Genomic DNA, 20,664 nt, shown 5'->3' with positions numbered 1-20,664 from the left:
GGTGACCCTCAATGTTAGGCCCAGAGTGTTTTTTTCTTGCCTTGATGAACTATTTTGTTTTCATCCCAGGAAGATGAAGTGCTCTTCAGAGCACCCCCACTTCTCCCCTGCATTCCTTCTCTCGGATGGAAGAAGATGAAAGCCACGGGCCCGTCTCTGTGTCTCTTCACCAGTATCAGAGGGAACTGTGTTTTGTCAACCATCATTTTTTTCTCTCAAGACAATTTTCTTCTTGAAAATAGATGCTTTGCGGGCTGGAGCAGTGGTCCAGGGGGTGAGGCGCTTGCTCGCACCCGGCTGACCCAGATTCGGTCCCCCAGCACCCCCTGGGGCTCCTCGAGCACTACCACGAGTGATCGGGAGCACAGAATTAGGAATGAGGCCTGACCAGACCTGGATGGCCCCAAATTTGAAAACAAAAGAAAAGAAAATAGATGCTTTGTATTTAAAAATCCGTTTAATGCCTGGCCTTCAGCCAGACTCCACAGCCTCAGGCCTGAGCTCCACAGAGAACCTAATCTGTTCGAAATTTTAGGTACACAGGGGTTTTTTGCCTGAAAAGTCCAGGCCTTTTTGAAGTTGGCATGGGCAACACCAACCCCCTCCCTGTATTTCTGGAAGCCCTGGTGGCCACGCCCACAGCCTAGAGCTGCTGCCAAGCCTCTGGCTGGACTGGCCAGGTAAATATTCGGGATATTCTGGACATCTCCAGAGTCGGACAAACATTGACATGTTTGTCGCACAGTGGTAGCACACCAGAGTGGATGGGGTGCAATGTAGAAACCAACCTATCTCCACTAACAGAAACAAACACAGAAGGCTTAACTGGCAACAGCAGCTTAGTGAACCCTCAGACGAGGATTTAGCATCCCAGCACGGTGAGATGCAACAGTTTCTACACAAATACTTTTTGCTCATTTCATAAGTCATTCAGTGGCAATAAGCAATATGACATAAGTCATTGTGGGCCTGCTACAGGGGCAGGCTTGAGTGGTGGTCGGGAAAGTGGAGGCGGTTGGTGGTGGAGGGAAGGTGATAGTGGTGGTGGGATTGGGGTTGGAATATTGAAGGCCTGTATCAAATCATCATGAATAACTGTAAACCATGGGGTTTAAACAAAGTGGGGGGGGGAATGACAAAAATTAAAAATTGGGACCAGAGGGATAGTACAGTGGTAGGGTGCTGGCTTGCTTGTGGCCGACCTGGGTTCCATTCCTGGTGCCCCATATGGTCCCCTGAGCCCTGTCAGGAGTGATCCCTGAGTGCAGAGCCAGGATTCAGCCCTGAGCACTGCCCGGTGTGGCCCAAAAACAAACAAAAAAGCAAATAAAAGGAAACAGGATAGGGGACAGAGAGATAGTCCAGGGGTTAGACACTCGCCTTGACCCAGGTTCAAATCCCAGTATGACATGTGCTTCCCGAGCACTTTCAGGGGCCATTCTGAGTCCAAAGCTAGCAGTGACTCCTGGGTGATACCAGATGTGGCCCCAACCCTGCCCCCAATCAATCAAATGAATTAATTGGTTAGTAAACAATCTACTTAAAGATTTTATGTACCATATCTTATACACAGGGAGGGAAGGGAAGCTGGAGCCCATCCCCTCCGAGGGACCCTGGGGAAGACAGCCAGGCGTATGGGCAAGAGACTCTCTCAGCTTCCCTCCCTGCCCCGAGCAGAGCTCCCGGCAGCCAAAGACCACCAGAACCTAGTCAAAGCCATGCTCAGGCCCCTCTCCACACGTTCGGACAGGCCTCACGCATGAAGGTACCCAGGTGTGTGTAATCCCATCAACGGCCAACATCCAGAGACTTAAAAGCAAGCTCCCAGAAGCAATATCTTATAACCTACTTCTCCCACTGGGAGAAACTCGCAAGCTACTGCGAGCTTCCTGCCCGCATGGGACAGCCTTGCAAGCTTCCCATGGTGTATCTATATGTCAAAGCCAGTAACCAGCTGAATCTCATTCCCCTGACCCTGAAAGAGCCTCCAATGCTGCATCATTGGGAAGGCTGAGAAGAGAGAGGCTTCTATAATCTCAGGGATAGGACGAATGTAGAGGTTACTGAGACTGAGACTCCATGATCAACAGGATTTTGTGATCATGATCTTATACACAGAAATTGCTTGGTAAATGTTACTGTTGCCACTTTCAAATATTTCACATATCCCCAAGCCACTCTCTGTAGTTCCAGGCCTGTTGGTCTCTCTAGCTCCATGTTCTCTTGATACTGGATACTTGTCTATTTCAAGCAAGCTCTGTTGGAAATCTTGATGGTGAATTCCATTTCTGTCACTCCTGCTTGTGAGTCCTGGTGACCTAGGCAAAACCAGTGCTGGTCAGAGAGAAAGGGCACGCACAGACTCTCTGGGAATTAAAGTTAAAAAGGAAAACAGAACCTGCTGGTAAGGAATTCAGATTTTTACAACAGATGCAGAAGTGGAACTTCCTAAATGACAACTTAGGCAAAGTGGTTCTGAGAGAGGCCAGGCTGGCGTAGCCCTTTGGTGACTAAACCCGAGCGTGGGTTTGTGGGTTCTCTAAAGGAAGGACCCAGATGTGTAAGTTCCGACACGATTTTCTTCACATCACACTTCCTTTGTGCCAGTCATTCTGCAGAAGCTGGACGGCAGATGGACTTTGAAATAACAGGCGGCGCTGAGGTTTGGAGGCTTGTCTTTATGGGCTTTCTCCAGTGCTCGTTTAGTTTCTCATGTATGTTTAGAAACCGGAAGAGCGGATGGGAGGGCCGATGCTCTGTTATGAATTAGTGTTTGCTATATAAAGACAAATGAGCGCTTCTCCAGATGGAGTGCTGCTTCCCCTGCCTTCCCCCACTGCCGGCATCTAGGTGGAGTGGTGTGATACAGGTTCCTGTGTACCTGTGAGCGGAGGGAGTGTTTGGACAGGTACCTTTTGTCTCCTCCAACAGATGAGTGAGTAGGGCGGTTCCAGAGAGCGTGCAGCTCACCGTGAACTTCTTGAACTAGGCCACAGGACCGTTTTTGTTTTGTTTTGTCACTGCGGAATTGTTTTGTGATGAATACATTAATAGCACTTATAGTTCCTGGACATTTCGGAGGAGAAACAATCTGAAAACCCTGTTTGTGTGTAGAGTTGAGATCAATGAAAATAATTGCTTCAAACCCCAGAGGATACGGTCGTAGCCATTTTCTTCCCTCCTCTCTTGGTGGTGAGGTTTTTGTTTCCAGCCAGAAATTAAGCCGTCTGGGCAGGTTTTTGTTTTCAACACTTTGTGGATCGCTGAATAGACTTGAAAGATACTATTAACCGGGACAAGGGAAGGGCAGAAAACAGTTCTCACTGAGACCAGCGATCCACAGAGAGTAATTGATGCCCCGCTGAGGGCGTTAGGGGGTCTGCGGACCTCAGAACTGTTCCTGACATTTGTCTCTTTGTTTGCCAGCCCACTTGGCTGCCCTGCAAGGGGACCCTGGCTCAGGGCTCCCGGACTGTGTGCTTGTGTGTTAGGAACATTTTCCCTTTCCAGCACTCAGTGTGTACAGAGAGTGCCCGTGTCATGAGATGTATGCCAAGGTTGCCCGGTAACTCTCCCGTGTTTGCACAGGCTCTGAAACCACGGACTCTGAAACTGCCAGGTGAGGGCATACGTCCCCCGGAAAAGAATTCAGCCTGCACTCGGACGTGGTGGGAGCACAGACCCGGCCGGGTCGGACAGAATCTGGGGGTCGGAAACCCTAGCGAGAGATGTGAGGGGCTGTGAGGAATCCAGCTCACAGGAATAGCTCCTGCAGGTGTATCATTCTGTGGGCACTCCTACTGTGTGGTGCTTGGCCCGCTGATATTGCTCTTCAGTTCCGAGGTGCTGGGGTCACCAGGATTACTTCCGATGGTGCTTGGCAGCGACCCTAGCTATGCACGCAGCAGTTCGGGGCGGGGGGGGGGGGCATGGGGTGCCAGAACAGACTCAGGGCCTCCCACGTGACAGGGCCGTGCTCCACCCACTCCTCTGATCTCACTCCCCAGTGAGTTCCGGGTTTTTGGTTTTGTTGTTGCTGTTCTTAATGGGTTAAGGGGGTTGGGGAGATGTAGGGCGCTTGCCTTGAACATGGCTGACCTGGGTTCGATCCCTGGCACCCAGTATGGTCCTCTAAGCACTGCCAGGAGGAACTCCTAAGTATAGAGCAGCAGTAACTCTTGAGCACCACCAGATTCGACTCAAAAACAACAAATAACAGCAAAACAATAAAGTAAATGAGTTCATGCCTGACAGCACTTCCTCCCGTATTGTGTATTTGTAAAAGGAAGCGCCTCGAGAATGAAAGGTTGATTCCCGCAGGTGGCACGTTGGTGGATCTCGGGCAGCTTGAATTTTAAACATTTTCTGGGTATTTGTCTTTGGTTCCTTCACCATTGTCATAAACTTTGAGGTTCCTCTTTTACAAATTGCTCCTGTAGCCACAAACAGTGGAAATTTTAACTGAAGCTTTCTCCGTGTCTCCTGTGGCACTTGAATCAGAGACCCCTGTGCGCTTCCGAAGCATGATGGTTGTGTGCTCAGGCATCTGTGTGCCATGTGTTTCCCCAAGCCTAGGTCCACAGTCAGCACGTGGTCCATCTGAGGTGGGAGGGGGAAGTGGAATTTGATTAAGAGAGGGCTATAAACAATCGAGTATGAATATGTCCTGAGATGAAAAGTAAAACAAACAACCACTTCTTGGCTAAGACTGGGCTAATTATTGTGAATAACGATCAGTTCTTGGAAATGGCTTTTTCCCCTTGAGAAAGCTCAAGAAGTAGTAGTTTCCCTTTAATAATAAAATACATCTGGGGCCGGAGCGATAATACAGCAGGGAGGGTGTTTGCCTTGCCTCCATGGTACCCTGTCTGTTTCCCCGAGCCCCGCCTGGAGTGATCCCTGAGCACAGCTGGGTGTGGCCCATAGCACCCTCCCATACCCTTCCCCCCAAAATAAAGAAAACCCTGTCATAGTATTTGACCTTTGCTGTACTATTTTTGCTGTGCTTTACTGAATGAGCAGTACTCACGCTACATTTCCCTTTTGTTTAAGCGCATAATCAAGCTACTAAAATTAGTCTTAGTGCAGTGGGTAAAGTGCTTCTCTACAGAGTCAACCCAAAGTTTGATCCCCAGCACTACATCTAGTCTACCAGGCGCGATCCCTGAGCACAGAGCCGGCAGACGAGGCTCTGAACACCACCGGGAGGCCCCCAGACCAAAAGAAATAAGTTAGCTAATTAGACAAAGTAAAAGATTTCATTCAAGGACAAAGGTGGTGCATTAAAAAGTAGTGCATTTATTTAGAAATTAAGTGATGTCTATGGAAAGTTGTTGAATCTTAGGATGGTCATCTAGTGACCTGTTAGGCCATTCTTTGTACCCAGAGGTTTGACACTTTTCCTTCAAAATCAAAACTGGTTTTAAAAATTGGAATAATAGAACCGGGGGGGCTAGTACAGGAGGCAAGGGGCTTGCCTTGCACGTGGCCAGCGCTGGTGCTAATCCCCAGCACCACGTATGCTTCCCCAAGTACTGCTGGGAGTCACTGCTGAGCACAGAGCCAGGAGTACCTCTGAGTGCAGCAGGGTGGGGCTTATACCCCACCATCCGCCCCCTATTTGTTTTTGAGTCCTAAGTGACATTGGACTCTTTATGACATTTTGACTGGAGTGGAAAGCTAATGACTCCTTCTTACACGCAGGTGTATTTTATCAATTCATATACAATTGTGGTCTATTATATTTGCTTGTAAGATGTATCAGGATGTGCCAGGTATTAGTAAAATTCGGCGTGACCTTCGAGCCCTACACGAGAGCTTTTCTTATGGCCTCCTCTTCCACTTGTGTCTTCCTCCAGAGGTATATTGCCATTGGGGAGCTCGGCAAGGCCACGGACACGCTGGACTCCACGGGCAGAGTGACAGAAGAAAAGCCCTACGGTATGAAGCGCACTCAGTACAGTTGTCTTTTCTTTTGAGAGAGAGAGAGGGAGGGAGGGAGGGAGGGGGAGAAAGAGAGGGGGGAGGGGGAGAGGGAAAGGGAGAGGGAGAGAGGGAGCGGGAGAGGGAGAGAGGGAGAGGGAGGAGAAGGAAAGGGGAGGGAGGGGAGAGAGAGAGACAGAGAAAGAGAGAGAATAAGAACGGGGAACTGAGAATATTTGGGGCCCAGGTTCCACGTCCACACTAGCCGTGCTTGGGGCGCCTGGGGGAGGCGCAGAGGCGCTCGGGGGAGTGGGTGCTGTCAGGGAGTGAACGGTGTGGGGGGGGGGGCTGCTGTCTCCTCGCCCCGGGAATCGACACTTTCTAAAGAAATTCTTTACTGCCCATTTCCAGTGATTTTACTTTTCAGTCTATTTTCTTGGGTTTGCAAGTTTAGACATTGGTGCTTCTTTGGCATGGGTTTATTGACAAGGAGTCGGGGTGGGGGGGGGCGGAGGAGAGCGCAGGGGCTAGGGATGTGCATTTTGCATTTGCCTGACCCTGCTTTGCTCCCAAGCACCACTGACTCCCCAAGAACTACGGGGGTGGCCCGAGCTTTCCCCTTCACCGGGGCCTCACCATCGGGCCGGGCATTGATCAGCTGTGGGGCTGCCAGCGGGTCACCGTGGGAGGGGCCCTGTGAAGTGGCCCCTGGCACTGCCTGAGAGGACCCTCATTTCCCCCCCCCACCTCCCACCCCTCCTAAAAAAGCAAGCAAGCAAGCAAGCGTGTTTTCTTTTTTTACAAAATCAGAGTATTCTGTTGTCGTTTCTTTCTTCTTTGGACCACACCCGTCCAATACTTGGGGCTCACTCCTGGTGACGCTCGTGGGGACCATAGGGGGTACTGGGGACCGAACACAGGTCAGCTGCGTACAAGGCAAATGCCCACCTGCTGTACTGTAACTGCAGCCCCTAAAATCACTATTTGAAATGTTCAGCATTTTCCCAAATAGCCCCTCGTTCCCGCCCCCACCAAAGGGTGCGTGTAAGTGGATTTCGGGTTCCGGGTTCTCTTCTGCTCAGTGCTGAACCGCCGTCCTGTTGGGCTTCCCTGATCTCTGTGTGTTTAGAGTCACTTCTCAGCCGTTGAAATTAAATGTGCCAGACTTAGTTCTTTGAAACTGATTGTGAGCCTCTGCCTTTGTAGTATATTAAAAAAAAAAAAAATACGTGACAGGGAGAAAGCTGTTTGTCTGGCAGTAAAACAGAGCTTGCCGGGCCCACCATAATTTTCCTACTATTCTTTCTTTCACCACTTTGGGAAAGGGTAGATAAATGAAATGGTTTCCTAGCAACTCTCACAGTGCCTCTGCTATTTTTAATTCAGCAGTTGCAGTTTTGAACAGTCAGTTCACCTACTTTACTATGTCATCCGTGGTGAGTTATTGTAGACTTCCCTGAGTTTAGGGCTGGTGTTGAGTGTTGTCTTAATTTAGCGAGAGGCAGTTCCTGGTTTTGGGTAGGGCGGCCTGCAGCCTTAAGGCTGGGCGCTCCCTCAGGGAGACCCGCCTTCCCCTGTGCATGGTGTCTTCACTTGTCCAGTTTGTGTTTATATGTGGCTCAATGGCTTGCTTGACTATTCAAGCGCCATAATGAAAAGTCACTGATTTATCTTCTGTCTTTAAAAAAATAGATTTTGAGGCCAGGGATGTGGCTCAGTGGTAGACCACGCGCCTCACTTCTACGTAGCCTTGGGTTTGAGTCTCAGTTTCAAAGGGGTGTGTGTGTGTGTGTGTGTGTTGGGGGGTGTTATATTAACCTCAGAGTTATTGAGGAAATAACAGCAGACCCTCAATTAATGGATGCCTAACCGTGATCTTCAGTCAAGCATTTTAAAGATTTTTGCCCTGCTCTTTATCGATTCATTATTATTCCACAATATTATAGAATTTCAGGCTATCACTTCCGTGTTTGTATAAGATCCTTTGTACCACCAGAGTTCTGATGCCCTCCCACTGCCAAAGTTTCCCCTTTGCCCTCCACCCACCCAGAGCCCTTGCCTCCAGTAACCACTGGACTAGAACATGTCCACATTAAAGAAGTATAGGGCAGGAGGGGGTCATCAGAGATTTCTAGAGCATATTCATATTCCAGAGCATTTCTGGGCTTTAAAAGTAATCATGTGACAGTGCAGTTCATTAAATAAAGGACATTAGATGAGGACAAAGGGTAGGAAAATGTTAAACCCTTCCTGGGTGCTAGAGTGATAGCACAGCAGGTAGGGCGTTTGCCTTGCATGCAGCCGACCCGGGTTCGATTCCCAGCATCCCATATGGTCCCCTGAGCACTGCCAGGGGTAATTCCTGAGTGCAGAGCCAGGAGTAACCCCTGTGCATCGCCAGGTATGACCCAAAAAGCAAATAAATAAATAAATAAAAATTTAAAAAATTAAAAAATAAACTTACCCTTTCTTCCTGCTCTCAAGCTTTTGGGAATTAAGAAGAAGTTCTGTATAATTTGCAACCTAATTTGTATAATTGCTTTTTTCTCCTTTAAAAAAGCTGAATTGTTAAAATTATTTGATTATAACCTTGAAATAAATGAAGACACTAAGTCACTTTCTTTGGTTCCCTTTACAGTGTATTGAACAGTATTTGTAGTCCCAGAAAATAAAGAGTTGATAGTTTTGCTAATTAACATGCTTTTTGTCATTTTTTTGCTGGTTAGTGAATTAGTAAATGTTTATTATTGGTTGAAGTTCTGGCAGCAGTTACCAAGATGACAACAATTAGGTGTAAGACAACCTGTGTCCTAAGGAACATCTGTCAATGGAAAACTGCATTTTCCACCTTCTGAGCCTTCATACTGATGCTTAAAACCGCTATTTTCTAATACTTTCCTTTTTAAAAAAAATGATTTTTTTAATTGAATCACAGTGAGATACAGTTACCAAGTTGTTATGAATGGGTTTCAGTCATATCCCGTTCCAACACCGTCCTTCAGTAATGCACATTTCCCACCACCAGTGTCCCCAGTCTCCCTCTTCCTACCCGCCTCTCTGGCAGCCACTCCTTGCTCTTTCATTCTCTGTCTCTCTATGTCTGTCTCTGTCTCTCTGTCTCTGCCTGGCTGGCTGTCTCTCTCTGTCTTTCATACCTTCCTCTTTTAAAGGTCTTTAACTGCACTCATGTTTTCCCCTTTCAAGCTGAATTTCATTAAGCTGCTGTGATTAATAGTGCTGTCAGTCATATCTCGTTTATACATCGTTCCTGCGCTGTACCCAGCACCTGAGTGCGCCTTTCGTCCACCGGTGTCCCAGAAGTCCCTCCTCTCCACCCTCCCAACTCCTGTACACCCCTGGCCACCTCGGATCTGTGGGCCGACTCTCCAGTTTGCCTTCGGTCATTAGTTGCTCCCATACCGAGTTTCTTTGTCTCTCACAGAGGAAAGCGATCGTTCTGGGTCTGTCCCTTTCCTTCTGACTGACGTCACCCAGCGCGAGACCCTCTAGCTCCATCCTTGTCTCGGCAGGTTGCATCATCCTTTCTTACTGCCATGTGGCATTTCATCGTGTGATTATACCCCACCTTCTCGACCATTCACCAGTGGTGGGACATTTGGGTTGTTTTCCTCTCTTGGCTATTGCGGTAAGCGCTGCAGTGAATGCAGATGCCCATATATCCTTTTGACTTGGTGCCAAGAGGTGGTATCTGTTGTTGGCTTGCACGGCGCATTCTTATTTTTTCCAAGGAATTTCCATGTGGCTTTCCAGAGAGGTGGGACCACGTGACCTTCCCACGGGCAGTGAGCACGGGTTCCTTTCTCACCGCATTCCACCACCACCACTGGTTTTTTCCAGGTGCTTTGACATATGCCGTGCTCACAGGTGTAAGATGATTTCTCACTGCTACTTTGATTTGCATTTCTATAACAATATGTGACGATGAGCTCTTTCTCATATGCCTACTAACGCTCCTTGTGTCTTCCCCGAGGAAGTGTCTGTTCCTCTCCTCTCCCCACTTTTGGACGGGGTTATTGGATTTTTAATTGGTTTCTTGGTTATTGGTTGAGCGTTGTGAGTGCTTTATAAATCTAGGTTATCAGCGCTTTATCTGATGTATTGCACGTGGCTATTTTCTCTCACTCAGTAGTGTGCCTTTTGATTTTAGCTTGAGTTTATTTTGCCACGCTAACCCTTTTTAATTTGATGTCATCCCGTTTGCTTTCTTGTTTTCTGCTTCTGTGGTCGGCACATAGAGAGCAGGAGCCTGTGAGCCCTTTTCCTGGCGAGTGCAGCCTGTTTTCTCCCACATAGTTTGCGTACCCTGGTCTAATCTCCAGGTCTTTCATCTACTCCGAGTTACTTTTTGTGAATGGTGTGAGACACGGTTCCAATTTCAATCCAGTTTTCCTGACACCATTTGTTGAAGACTCTCCTGGCTCCACTTGGTGTACTTGGCTCCTTTGTTGCAGATTCACAGACTCCCCTGAAATACAATTCAGAGATTAACTTCTCTACCTACATATTCCCAAGACACCAATACAGTGTAGTTAATGAAAAGTAGGAAGAAATCAAGATGACTTATGGTACAGTAGCACACCCGTAAGTAAGCCTGCCTGGACTGAGCCTGCAAAGAACATCTCAGGGACGTATCATGACGCCTACACGAGGGGCTGCTGTGACGGCAGCATGCACACATACCTGGAGGCATGTGCTCTGAGATGACTCAGCACCAGCAGATTCAACACCAGTGAAACAGCCACAGTAACCACAAAACCCCAGTTCAGCTTATGTATAAAAAAAGTATTTATTACTTTTAGTTATGAAATAAGTCTACATTGTCAGTCTTGTTGTTACTGTTTTTGGCACATCGAATATGCCATGGCTAGCTTGCCAGGCTCTGCCGTGCGGGCGAGATACTCTCGGTAGCTTGCCAGGCTCTCTAAGAGGGGTGGAGGAATCGAACCTAGGTTGGCCTCGTGCAAGGAAAACGCCCTACCAGCTGTGCTGCCACTTGAGCAAATCGATGAGCAACAGGATGACGGTGATACAGTGATACAGTTATGAAATAAAAATATTTAACACTGTGTGCTTAAGTGAAATTGAGTGTAGCACCAGGTAATACTAAGTCGACTTTCCACCATGAAAGTATCTCGTCAGCATCTGAAAGGCCTGTGTTCAGTGGACAGTTCTTCACTGGGCTTCATTAGAGGACCCCAAGCTTATTTCGGCCTATGGCCCCTTTTCAGAAAACAAAACCAAAGCCCTGTGATCTCTTGGAAATCCATCTTCTCTATGCAAACGAACAGGGAAAAGCCTTCCAGTCGCATGTATAACTCCTGCCCTGCTCCCCTCCCGTGCTCCCCACCATTGCAGCACCCTCCGGGCAGCTGCAGTGCCACTTTGGGGACCCCGTGCTCCATCGTCCTGCACACTGCACAATGTCTAAAATTCCTGGGCCATTGCTGCTCTTCCCAGTTGTTAGAACATAAAAAAATGCAGTTCGTGCATGTCTCGGTGTTGCTGGGGACTGCTACCAGCTTTCGTGCATGCAGGGCACTACCACTGAGCCACATACCCAGCCCAAAATGCAGTTCTCATTTGACCTGTCGCCAGCTACTAACATTTAACTGAATTTAGGCAATACACAGTAAATGGCAAATGAATGTTCTGAACTAATTCTGCCCTGTCTGGAGAAGTACTGTACTTAGCTGTGGCTCCAGATAGCTGTGAATTAACTCAGAGAAATTGGAAGTCTACTTCAGACTCAAAGCCAAAACTGTGGCAATGGGCCCTTTCCTGTATTTTTCACGGTTGGTATATGAATCCCTAAGCTGTGGGGCTGAGACTGTTTGGGTCTTGCAACAATGGGCAGGATGTAGAATAAAACATTTAGTGGGCGAGTCAGTGAACCCAGCAGTGGATACCTGTTGCCCAGATGCCCAGAGATCTGTGGGGAGGTAGAAGGTGAAGCATCTTCCTCGGTGTTGCTGCTTTCCTCACCCACATCCTGGTGTTAGCGTCATGTGGTGTCACTGGGCTCAGCTGTTCCCCAGTGTGCTCGGGCCTCAGGGCCATGGTGTCCCCGGCTGATGGAAATGTGGATCAGCTCGTCCTGCCATGGGAAAATTTTTTTTTCTTCCCCCTACTATTACTCTTGGAGGTCTTGGGGGAAGGGAAGGGAAGGATTCTGGAAGGAAAGATTCGATATTGCCACAATGGGAGGATGTTCAGGTACATGTTGGTCTAAAGGGAGGGACTCGGTAGGAGCTGAAGAGTCAAACTGAGCAGTCTGTGGTTTCATTGAACCGGGCCGAGATCTCCCCAGAGGAATCACACGAGGACAAGTTGCAGTGCAATAAGCAAAGGGTCTTTATTGGCTGGCTCAGCTCGGGCCCTCGTCCAGCTCCTCGACACAGTGGCAGCCTTCTTGGAACGAGCAGCCCCAAGTCTCGAAAGTGAGGGGCTTTTTATACCATAACATTATATAACAGGGACTTTCTGCGGACCACCCTTTTGGCCGCAGTCTGAGGGGCTTTCCACTACTTGTACTTAGCTCATTCCTTACAAGTCGGAGTTACATAAGAGTTGCATAAGCGTTACATAAGGGCTATACAGGAGGGCTTCCCTACCTGCATCTGATTGGGAACCCTTAGTTGACCTCACCATGGCTCTCTCACTTCAGGGGAATCATGACTCAATTCCTGGTATCTGTGCTGAGCCTGTCATGGCACTGCCTTTGCCTCTCTCTCAGTTTCAACAGTTAGGACACACACTTACGCTGGTTAACATGGAGGTGGGTGTCTGGATGCTAAGGGTGACTTTTGTTTGTGTTGAAACTTTCCAAAATGATAAAGTATTGTATCACTGTATCACTGTCATCCCGTTGTTCATCAAATTTGCTCGAGCAGGCACCAGTAACGTCTCTATTTGTCCTAGCCCTGAGATTTTAGCAGCCTCTCTTTACTCATCCTTCCCAGCGGTGCCCCATTGGAGGCTCTTTCAGGGTCAGGGGAATGAGACCCATCATTGTTACTGTTTTTGGCGTCTCGAATACACCACGAGGAGCTTGCCAGGCTCTTCCATATAAATTAAATTGTTTATTTAAAGTATTACACAAATAAAATGAATAAGCCATAAAAGTCCAGCTCAGTAAATCATCAGAAAGCAAAGACCCGAGGAAACAGTTGTGCTCAGGCACCTGGACCATCCTGGGCTTTGTTCGGGGCCCTGGACTGGACGCCAGTGAGGCTCAGAGGCCACGTGCTGCTGGAGATGGAGCTGGTGGTGACCACGTGCACGACATGAACCTTCATCCCTGTATTATTTCCCGAGCCTTTTTGTTTCCTTGTGTTTAGCTGATTTTTAAATAGAAGATCACAGCTCTTGGGGGCAATGCCAGGCTGACAGTTTAGTGCTCGGGGTCACCAGGGTTGATGTCAGTGGGCACAGAGTGCCAGGCATTGAATTAGCAGCCTCACACATGCCAGGCGTATGCTCTGGTTCTGAGCCCTCATCTCCCCCGCCCTGCCATCCTGTGTTTACAACGGAGTTTAATGAGGTACCAAATATCTTACTGGAAGTTCTCTGGAAGACTCAATAGATTTTAAACAAATAACAGCATGTAAAGCGATCTTATATATATTTTATTATGAGAGTTTAAAAATTAATTTAAAACAAATACGGTCACATTGATAATTATTTGCTGAACAGAAAAAAATAATTAACCAAGTCCCGTGGCACCTCTATCAAACCCCTCCTCTTTCCCCAAGTATTTGTCTCGGGCTGCTTATTGAATCCCTTGCCTTTTGCCCTTTTATTCTCCATTTCTTTTTAAATTCTGAAATGGTAGTTCATCTTACAGAGATAATCACTATTACTTGGATTGGACTGAAATGTTTTAGACACAGGCTTCACTGCTTAATGAATACTCCCTTTTATTCTGGAGTACCATGTTGCAAAATAACTTGCTGCAGAGGCTCTCTCTGGTAATGCACACATCAGATGGGCGAATGGCCCATGTGACTTTCAAATGTCTCTTTGACCTTGAGATTCCGTTATTCTTCAGCAAAATTAAATTCAGCCAGAATGTCTCAGTGCCGCCGTAACTGCATACACATCGTGGGAGGCAAAAGCTGTCTCGCGTTTCCGGAGTTTAGAATTTCTTCGGTGAGACACGGAACTGGTACCTAACTGGTACCTAGAACTTGTGTGTGATTTATGGCAGAATGGCCTGCAGTCATCATCCCTGCCTGAGTGTAGCCACATCTGGTCTGGGAGACTCTGCAGAGAGACACTGAGGGAGCAGGACAGGGGAAAGCTTCGTTCCTGGAGAGGAATCAGTGACAGCCAGGGCCTTGCACATCTAGAAAGCTGATGCTCTTATTCTGCTGCATCAGAGCGCTTGGAATTTCATCAACAATGGCCTGCCTGCCTGTCTGCCTGTCAGCCTCCCTCCCTCCCTCCCTCCCTCCCTCCCTCCTTCCTTCCTTCCTTCCTTCCTTCCTTCCTTCCTTCCTTCCTTCCTTCCTTCCTTCCTTCCTTCCTTCCTTCCTTCCTCTTTTCCTTCCTTCCTTCCTTTTTGCCTTCCTGCCTTCCTGCTTCCTTCCTGCCTTCCTGCTTCCTTCCTTCCTTCCTTCCTTCCTTCCTTCCTTCCTTCCTTCCTTCCTTCCTTCCTTCCTTCCTCTTTTCCTTCCTTCCTTCCTTTTTGCCTTCCTGCCTTCCTGCTTCCTTCCTTCCTTCCTTCCTTCCTTCCTTCCTTCCTTCCTTCCTTCCTTCCTTCCTTCCTTCCTTCCTTCCTTCCTTCCTTCCTTCCTTCTTCCCCTCTCCTTCTCTCCTTCCTTCCTCCTTTCCTCTCTCCCTCCCTTCCTTCTTCCTTTCCCCTCCCTCCCTACTCCCTCCACCTTCCCTTGTGTGCATGCCGGATCACTTCTTGCCTGGACTCTCACACCCACCTGTGTGTGCTTGCACACTTGGCTGCAGTGTGAACCAGCATATTCACTCCTTTACTTTGGGTGCCAACATACGTGCTCCCCAGGGGGCCACTTGCCGTCTCTTTAGTTCTGCTGTTCTCTGGACGTTACACCCAGTTTCGTGGCGCTTATATTACCCCAGGTGCTGGGGTTGCAGGTAGTGGAGTGCTAGGATAAGGCTCAGCGCATGAAGGACTCTGGGGACTTGAACGCGTGACCTTAGGCTTGCTCCAGGCCCCTACCTATTCCTCCGAACCCCAATAATGACATTTCTTTCAGCACTCACCAGCATGGAGGTAAGATTTGACTGTCCAGATTTTGGATGTTTTGAACGACTTAGGTGAATTCACTTAGTTAATTTTGGTGCTGCAGTAGAGTAAGACGTTTCTCACAGAGTCTTCGTCATGAGCTGAGTCTGTTTGAAAGGAGCATGAACAAACGAGCCCTCCGACATGAGCCCTTTTTGGTTCTTAATTGGAGAAGTGTTGTGGAGTTCTGCAGTGCCTTCTCTGAATCTAGTAGATGTGGGTCTTTTGGTTACATTTAGCTTGGGAGGGTCCAGTCCTCACTGAGGTTCAGGCTCGTCATATTGATACTGATACAATATGTATCAGTACTGATACAATATGTCTGGGTGCAGTATTTCATTCTGTCTTTCAGATTTTATTCTGGAGGTGAATGAGGACACCTCATGTGTGTGGAGGGCCAGGGGCACTTAGGGGGTGTTGGGGTGCAGTGACTGTACATGAGCACCTTTAACATGGTCATAACCATATTTCCTGAGTATAAGAAAAACGTTTAATAATATTAACAGTAACACAAAGAGCATGAATTTGTTTTGTGTTTGTTTTGTGTTTAGTTCAGTTCCAATCAAACATAGCCTACATGTATGAATGTTTTAATCAAAAGTTTTCATTTCCTGCAAAATGAAAAAAGAAACATTGTTCTTTCTTTCCATTGACTGTGTCCTAGATAAGTTAAAGAGGATTCCTGTCATTTAGTTTATTATTGAATGTGAACAGGTATCATTTTGTTAACTAAAACTGTTCTTTAAGGTTGCATCATTCTTTAGTATTACAGCATTTTGTGAGTACTATACCAAAAAATGTAATACTACTGATTATTATATGCTTTATATCTTTTAAAATATTTTTTGAAAATCATTTGTTTTAAATGCTCAGTAATCATGCTTACTTATCCTTGCTGTGTAATTAATACTCTTTTTTTTTAATTGATTTTCTTTTGGGACACAAGTCAGATTCTGACTGAGTGTTTACTTAAAAGACAGATAAATTCCAGGAGCAGAGAAGAAAAGGAAAATGATAGATCAAACTTTTCTTGCAGGCAGAATTGAGTGGGAATATATAAAAATTTATATCCCACCATAGAATAGTTTTGAGGTCTATCAGGTAAAATTGTAAAGGTGATTAATACTTGAAAATCTTTGCTACTGCATTATTTGTAGTCTTTGATGCCTGGAGAAATTTAGGATATAATTTATGCACATTTTTCTACTTTCTGATCAGTTCGTTTGTTGTTGTTATTTTTGAACCATGCCCACTGGTGCTTAGGGCTTACTCCTGCTCTGTGCTCAGGGGTCACTCCTGGCAGTGCTCAGGAGATCATACGTGGTGCCAAGGATTGAACTAATGCCTACTGCATGCAAGACCAAGTGCCTCGACCCCTGTACTCTCTCTCGACCCCCATTTATTTAAAAATAGATTTTTTTTTAGGCCATCCCAGCTAGTGCTCAGGGGCTACTCCTGGCTCTGCTTAGGAATGACTCCCGGCAGTGCCAGGACTGTATGTGTGCGGAGATAGAACTCGGCTCCGCTGCGTGCAGGGCAAGTGCTTACTTAACCCCTCATCCCATCACTTCTGGTCCCCTCAGCGCCATCTCTATAGCTTATGCAACCTTTCTTTCGGGACTTGAGTACATATAAGATGAAGGAATTCTTTTTGTTAGAGGAAAAAGATTGAAGCAAAGAGAATTTTTTCTTTAATTTTGAGCAATTAAACATTTTTATCCTTTCTCATGAATGTGGGTTTTGTTTTTTTGTTTGTTTGTTTTTTGCTTTTTGGGTCACACCTGGCGATGCACAGGGGTTACTCCTGGCTCTGCATTCAGGAATTACTCCTGGCGGTGCTCAGGGGACCATATGGGATGCTGGGAATTGGGCCCAGGTCGGCCGCATGCAAGGCAAATGCCCAACCCACTGTGCTATCACTCCAGCCCCTCTCATGAATGTATTTTCATGCATCTCCACAAGGCAAGATTTGGATGATAATAATAATACACACACACACACACACACACACACACACACACACACACACACACACACTCACATACATCTAGAGGCCGGGAAACGGCTCCAGTGGTAGAGCGCATTCTCAGCATGTGTGAGGCCCTGAGTTCAGTGCCGAGACCCCCGCCCCCCCTTCCCACCCCGGCACTGCTTTGTTGGGAAAAATTTTAAATCAATTTTCAAAGCTTTGGTACTGTGAAAATAGCACAATGATTTATGTGATTGTTTTCGTGTCACATCTTCAAATCATTTTTGGCAGATAAAATCACGCAGGAAGATATCGAAGGCATTCTGCAGAAGTTCACGGGGAATATCATGCAAGTCCCGCCTCTGTGAGTGCAGCTGGTGAATGTGACCGTCCGTCTCGCTTCATCTCCCCGTGACCTGTCGACAGCCCTGGCCGGGGACAGCGGGGCGGTGTCCTACCTTGGTTGGGTGGCAAGGTTGGCTTGAAATCTGGCGTAACGGTGACCCCTTTCCGTACGGGAGGATGTAGGCTCCTGTTGTGGCCTTCAGAGGAGAGGGTGGCTTCCCCGCACCCTGACGTCTGTCCTTCCACCGGGCTTTGCAGTTACTCTGATGAGGGCACGGGCGCTTGGCAGGCTCTGGCGGGCCCTCCTGGTTCCGTTGGCTGCAGGTGCCTCTGCTGCCAGGTGGGCCTCCTGCCTGGGCCAGATCTCGGCTTCTCGGTTCTCTGCAGCAGATGAAGCAGGTTGAGCGTTATCACCCGCTAGCAGTGCAAGTGCATTCCTTTCAGCACTTAATCACGTTTTTATGAACATTCCCGTTTCAGGCAAATCCCTTTTTGTTCTGAGTAGCTGCAATGGCTGTAAGATGTGTCAAGTGATAATTCTTTTAAAATTTAGTATTTCATACTTAGTAATCTTGGGTTTTTTTTGTTGCCGTTGGGTTTTTGTTTGGGGAGCACTGAAACACCCGTGGGGATTGTTAAGCCCGGGCTTCTGGGCTCCCACGCAGCAAGACGGACAGAGACACGAACACCATAATGCAAAAGCAGCAGGAGTTTAATTCCGGTACACTGCGGTCAACTCTCTCGCCCACAGAGGGGTCTCTTGATAGTGACCCCGACTTCAGGCAGCAATAGGGTTTGATTACATAAGCAGTTCGTGCCTGATTGTTTCAGAAAAAACTTACCTAGAATACCAAACAAAGGTGTTTTGGCAAGTGTCTAGGGTCAGGCGATAGTAAATAGTTTCCAGTAACGGTCCATGGTTACATAAGCTACTCATTCTTTTAGGGTTATCACTGTATCACTGTCATCCTGTTGCTCATCAATTTGTTCGAGTGGGCACCAGTAACGTCTCCATTGTGAGATTTGTTGTTACTGTTTTTGGCATATCCAATATGCCACGGGGAGCTTGCCAGGCCCTGCCGTGTGGGCGAGATAACAAAAGACAATTTCCGGGGCATTTTTGACTGGGGGCACAGTGAGTGATGGAGCCCACTTGCTGGGCCCAGGAACTTTCCCAGGTGGGTCAGGTTGGCTAGTTGCACATTGTTTCACTGCTGGGAAACCCAGACTGTTTCAGTTCCAGGAACTGAACCTGAGGCCCAGTTGATTTTGCTGATTTCTGCCGCCTGTCACAGTGATGCTTTATCGTTGTACCTCACACATAAAGATTTAAAAAGTTTAGCACCTGAATAAATGTTATTTTGGTGCATTTTGGCTGAACTCATCATGTTTATTCCTCATCATTGCTTTGTTTCATTTTTCTAATCATGGTCATTATTATATTTGAATTCTTTTCCTTTATTGATTGAGACCCTAAGGTTATGGCACCTTTCAGAACTTGGAGAGCCCTAGGGATTGTGTGGTGCGATAAAATGCCACCGCACAAAGCTAGGGTCTCTTACGTAGGTCACTTAATTATTCACCTTTCCGAAACCCTTTGGTAATTATTGTTTGGAAATGAGTATTATAATGGAAACTGTTTCTAGGAAATACAGATTAGACCCCTGCGGGCGGGGTGGGGGGGCAGGGGGGGGGTTGCAGGGGCCCGGCCTCCGGGATCTGCAGGGATATTTGGGAGCTCTGTGCCTGACACCAGAAGGAAAAAAAACTGCTCGTTCGCTTTCGAGAAGAATTTTTCGCTCGAAGGGCTGCCCCGTGAGCCTCTCTCCCAGTGTGAGTCTGGAGTCGCTCTCTGAGTCCTCAGCTCCTCAGCTCTCCCTCTCACCTTGCCAGCTACTCAGCGCTGAAGAAGGACGGGCAGAGGCTCTCGACTCTGATGAAGAGAGGGGAGGTGGTAGAGGCGAAGCCCGCCCGGCCCGTCACGGTCTACAGCCTGTCCCTGCAGAAGTTCCAGCCGCCGCTGTTCACCTTGGGTAAGAGGCGGGGCTGGGACAGCAGGATTGTCTCCATGTGCTGCCCTCCATGCCCCGCCCCCCTTCATTTGCCTACTTTTATGTCATTTTCATGAATCCCTCGACTGCTGGGACAATGTTTTAAATTTGATTCAAGAAACATTAAGATTTGTTGATGCCTTTTAAAACTAGTACGTTCAGAGGGGTGGAGCCTTATACCCCTACACAGACTCAGCAGACCCGAAAAGAGATCTAATAGTGGCCACTGGCCCTTTGTGCTGTGCCCCTCAGGGGTAGGGTGGGGGTGGGACGGGCGGGCGTCTGGGAGCACTGGTGGAGGGGGTGGTGTTCAATTACTGTATGCCTAAAATGCAACTATTAGTAACTTTGTAAACATGGCTCTTTAACAATATTTTTTTAAGTAGCACATTCAGTGATAATGCTAAGCTATACCAGAAATTTATTTTTCAGATAGACATTTTTATATCCTGTATTACATTATCATGTTTGGTTTTTTGGGAGGGAAAGGACGGATGTTCTACCTGCTGTTACTCAGGGCTTACTCCTGGCTGTGCACTAAGGGGGTCACTGGGGCAGAGCTTGGGGGACCATTTGGGGTGCTGGGTACCAAAACCGGATTGACTGTGTGCAAGGCAAGCCTTACCTGCTGTGCCTATCTCTCTAACCCCTATTTTATGTTATCCTAATTAAAGTTGGAAATAACATACCTTTCGAACTCAATAGAGAAGAGTAGCACTGTAGCACTGTCGTCCCGTTGTTCATCGATTTGCTCGAGTGGGCACCAGTAACGTCTCCATTGTGAGACTTGTTGTTACTGTTTTTGGCATATTGAATATGCCACAGGTAGCTTGCCAGGCTCTGCCGTGTGGGCAAGATACTCTCAGTAGCTTGCCAGGCTCTCCGAGAGGGACGGAGGAATCGAACCCAGGTCAGCCTATTGCTCCAAGGAGTATGTTGTCAAACTATTTTTTCTTTATTTTCACTTTTTTTCTTTTTTTTGGTCAAGACACTGTGATTTACAAAGTTATTCCTAGCTGAGCTTTGGGTGTACTGTGTTCCAGCACCAGCGTCAGCTTTCCCTCGGCGTGTCGCCTGGTTCCCTCCCCCGCTTCTGC

General features: G+C 47.5%; 1 protein-coding gene and 1 non-coding gene across 2 annotated transcripts in view; both read left to right on the top strand.

Moving 5' to 3' along the window:
- TRUB1 (TruB pseudouridine synthase family member 1) overlaps positions 1–20,664 on the top strand; it is a 43,418-nt gene that overhangs the window by 16,740 nt on the left and 6,014 nt on the right. The window contains exons 4-6 of the mRNA XM_055119395.1: positions 5,859–5,940; positions 17,463–17,535; positions 19,410–19,549. Of these exons, the coding sequence (XP_054975370.1) occupies positions 5,859–5,940; positions 17,463–17,535; positions 19,410–19,549 (295 nt within the window). The remainder of the gene's footprint in view (positions 1–5,858; positions 5,941–17,462; positions 17,536–19,409; positions 19,550–20,664) is intronic.
- Positions 4,503–4,605, top strand: LOC129399504 (small nucleolar RNA U13). The gene has a single exon (XR_008627136.1). It is a non-coding gene; the product is annotated as a small nucleolar RNA U13 (small nucleolar RNA).

Source organism: Sorex araneus, chromosome 11, assembly GCF_027595985.1.
Source record: "Sorex araneus isolate mSorAra2 chromosome 11, mSorAra2.pri, whole genome shotgun sequence".
In the NCBI taxonomy this organism is placed as follows: domain Eukaryota; kingdom Metazoa; phylum Chordata; class Mammalia; order Eulipotyphla; family Soricidae; genus Sorex; species Sorex araneus.
The sequence above is the reverse complement of the archived record's forward strand: the minus strand, read 5'-3'. Positions and strand labels throughout refer to the sequence as shown.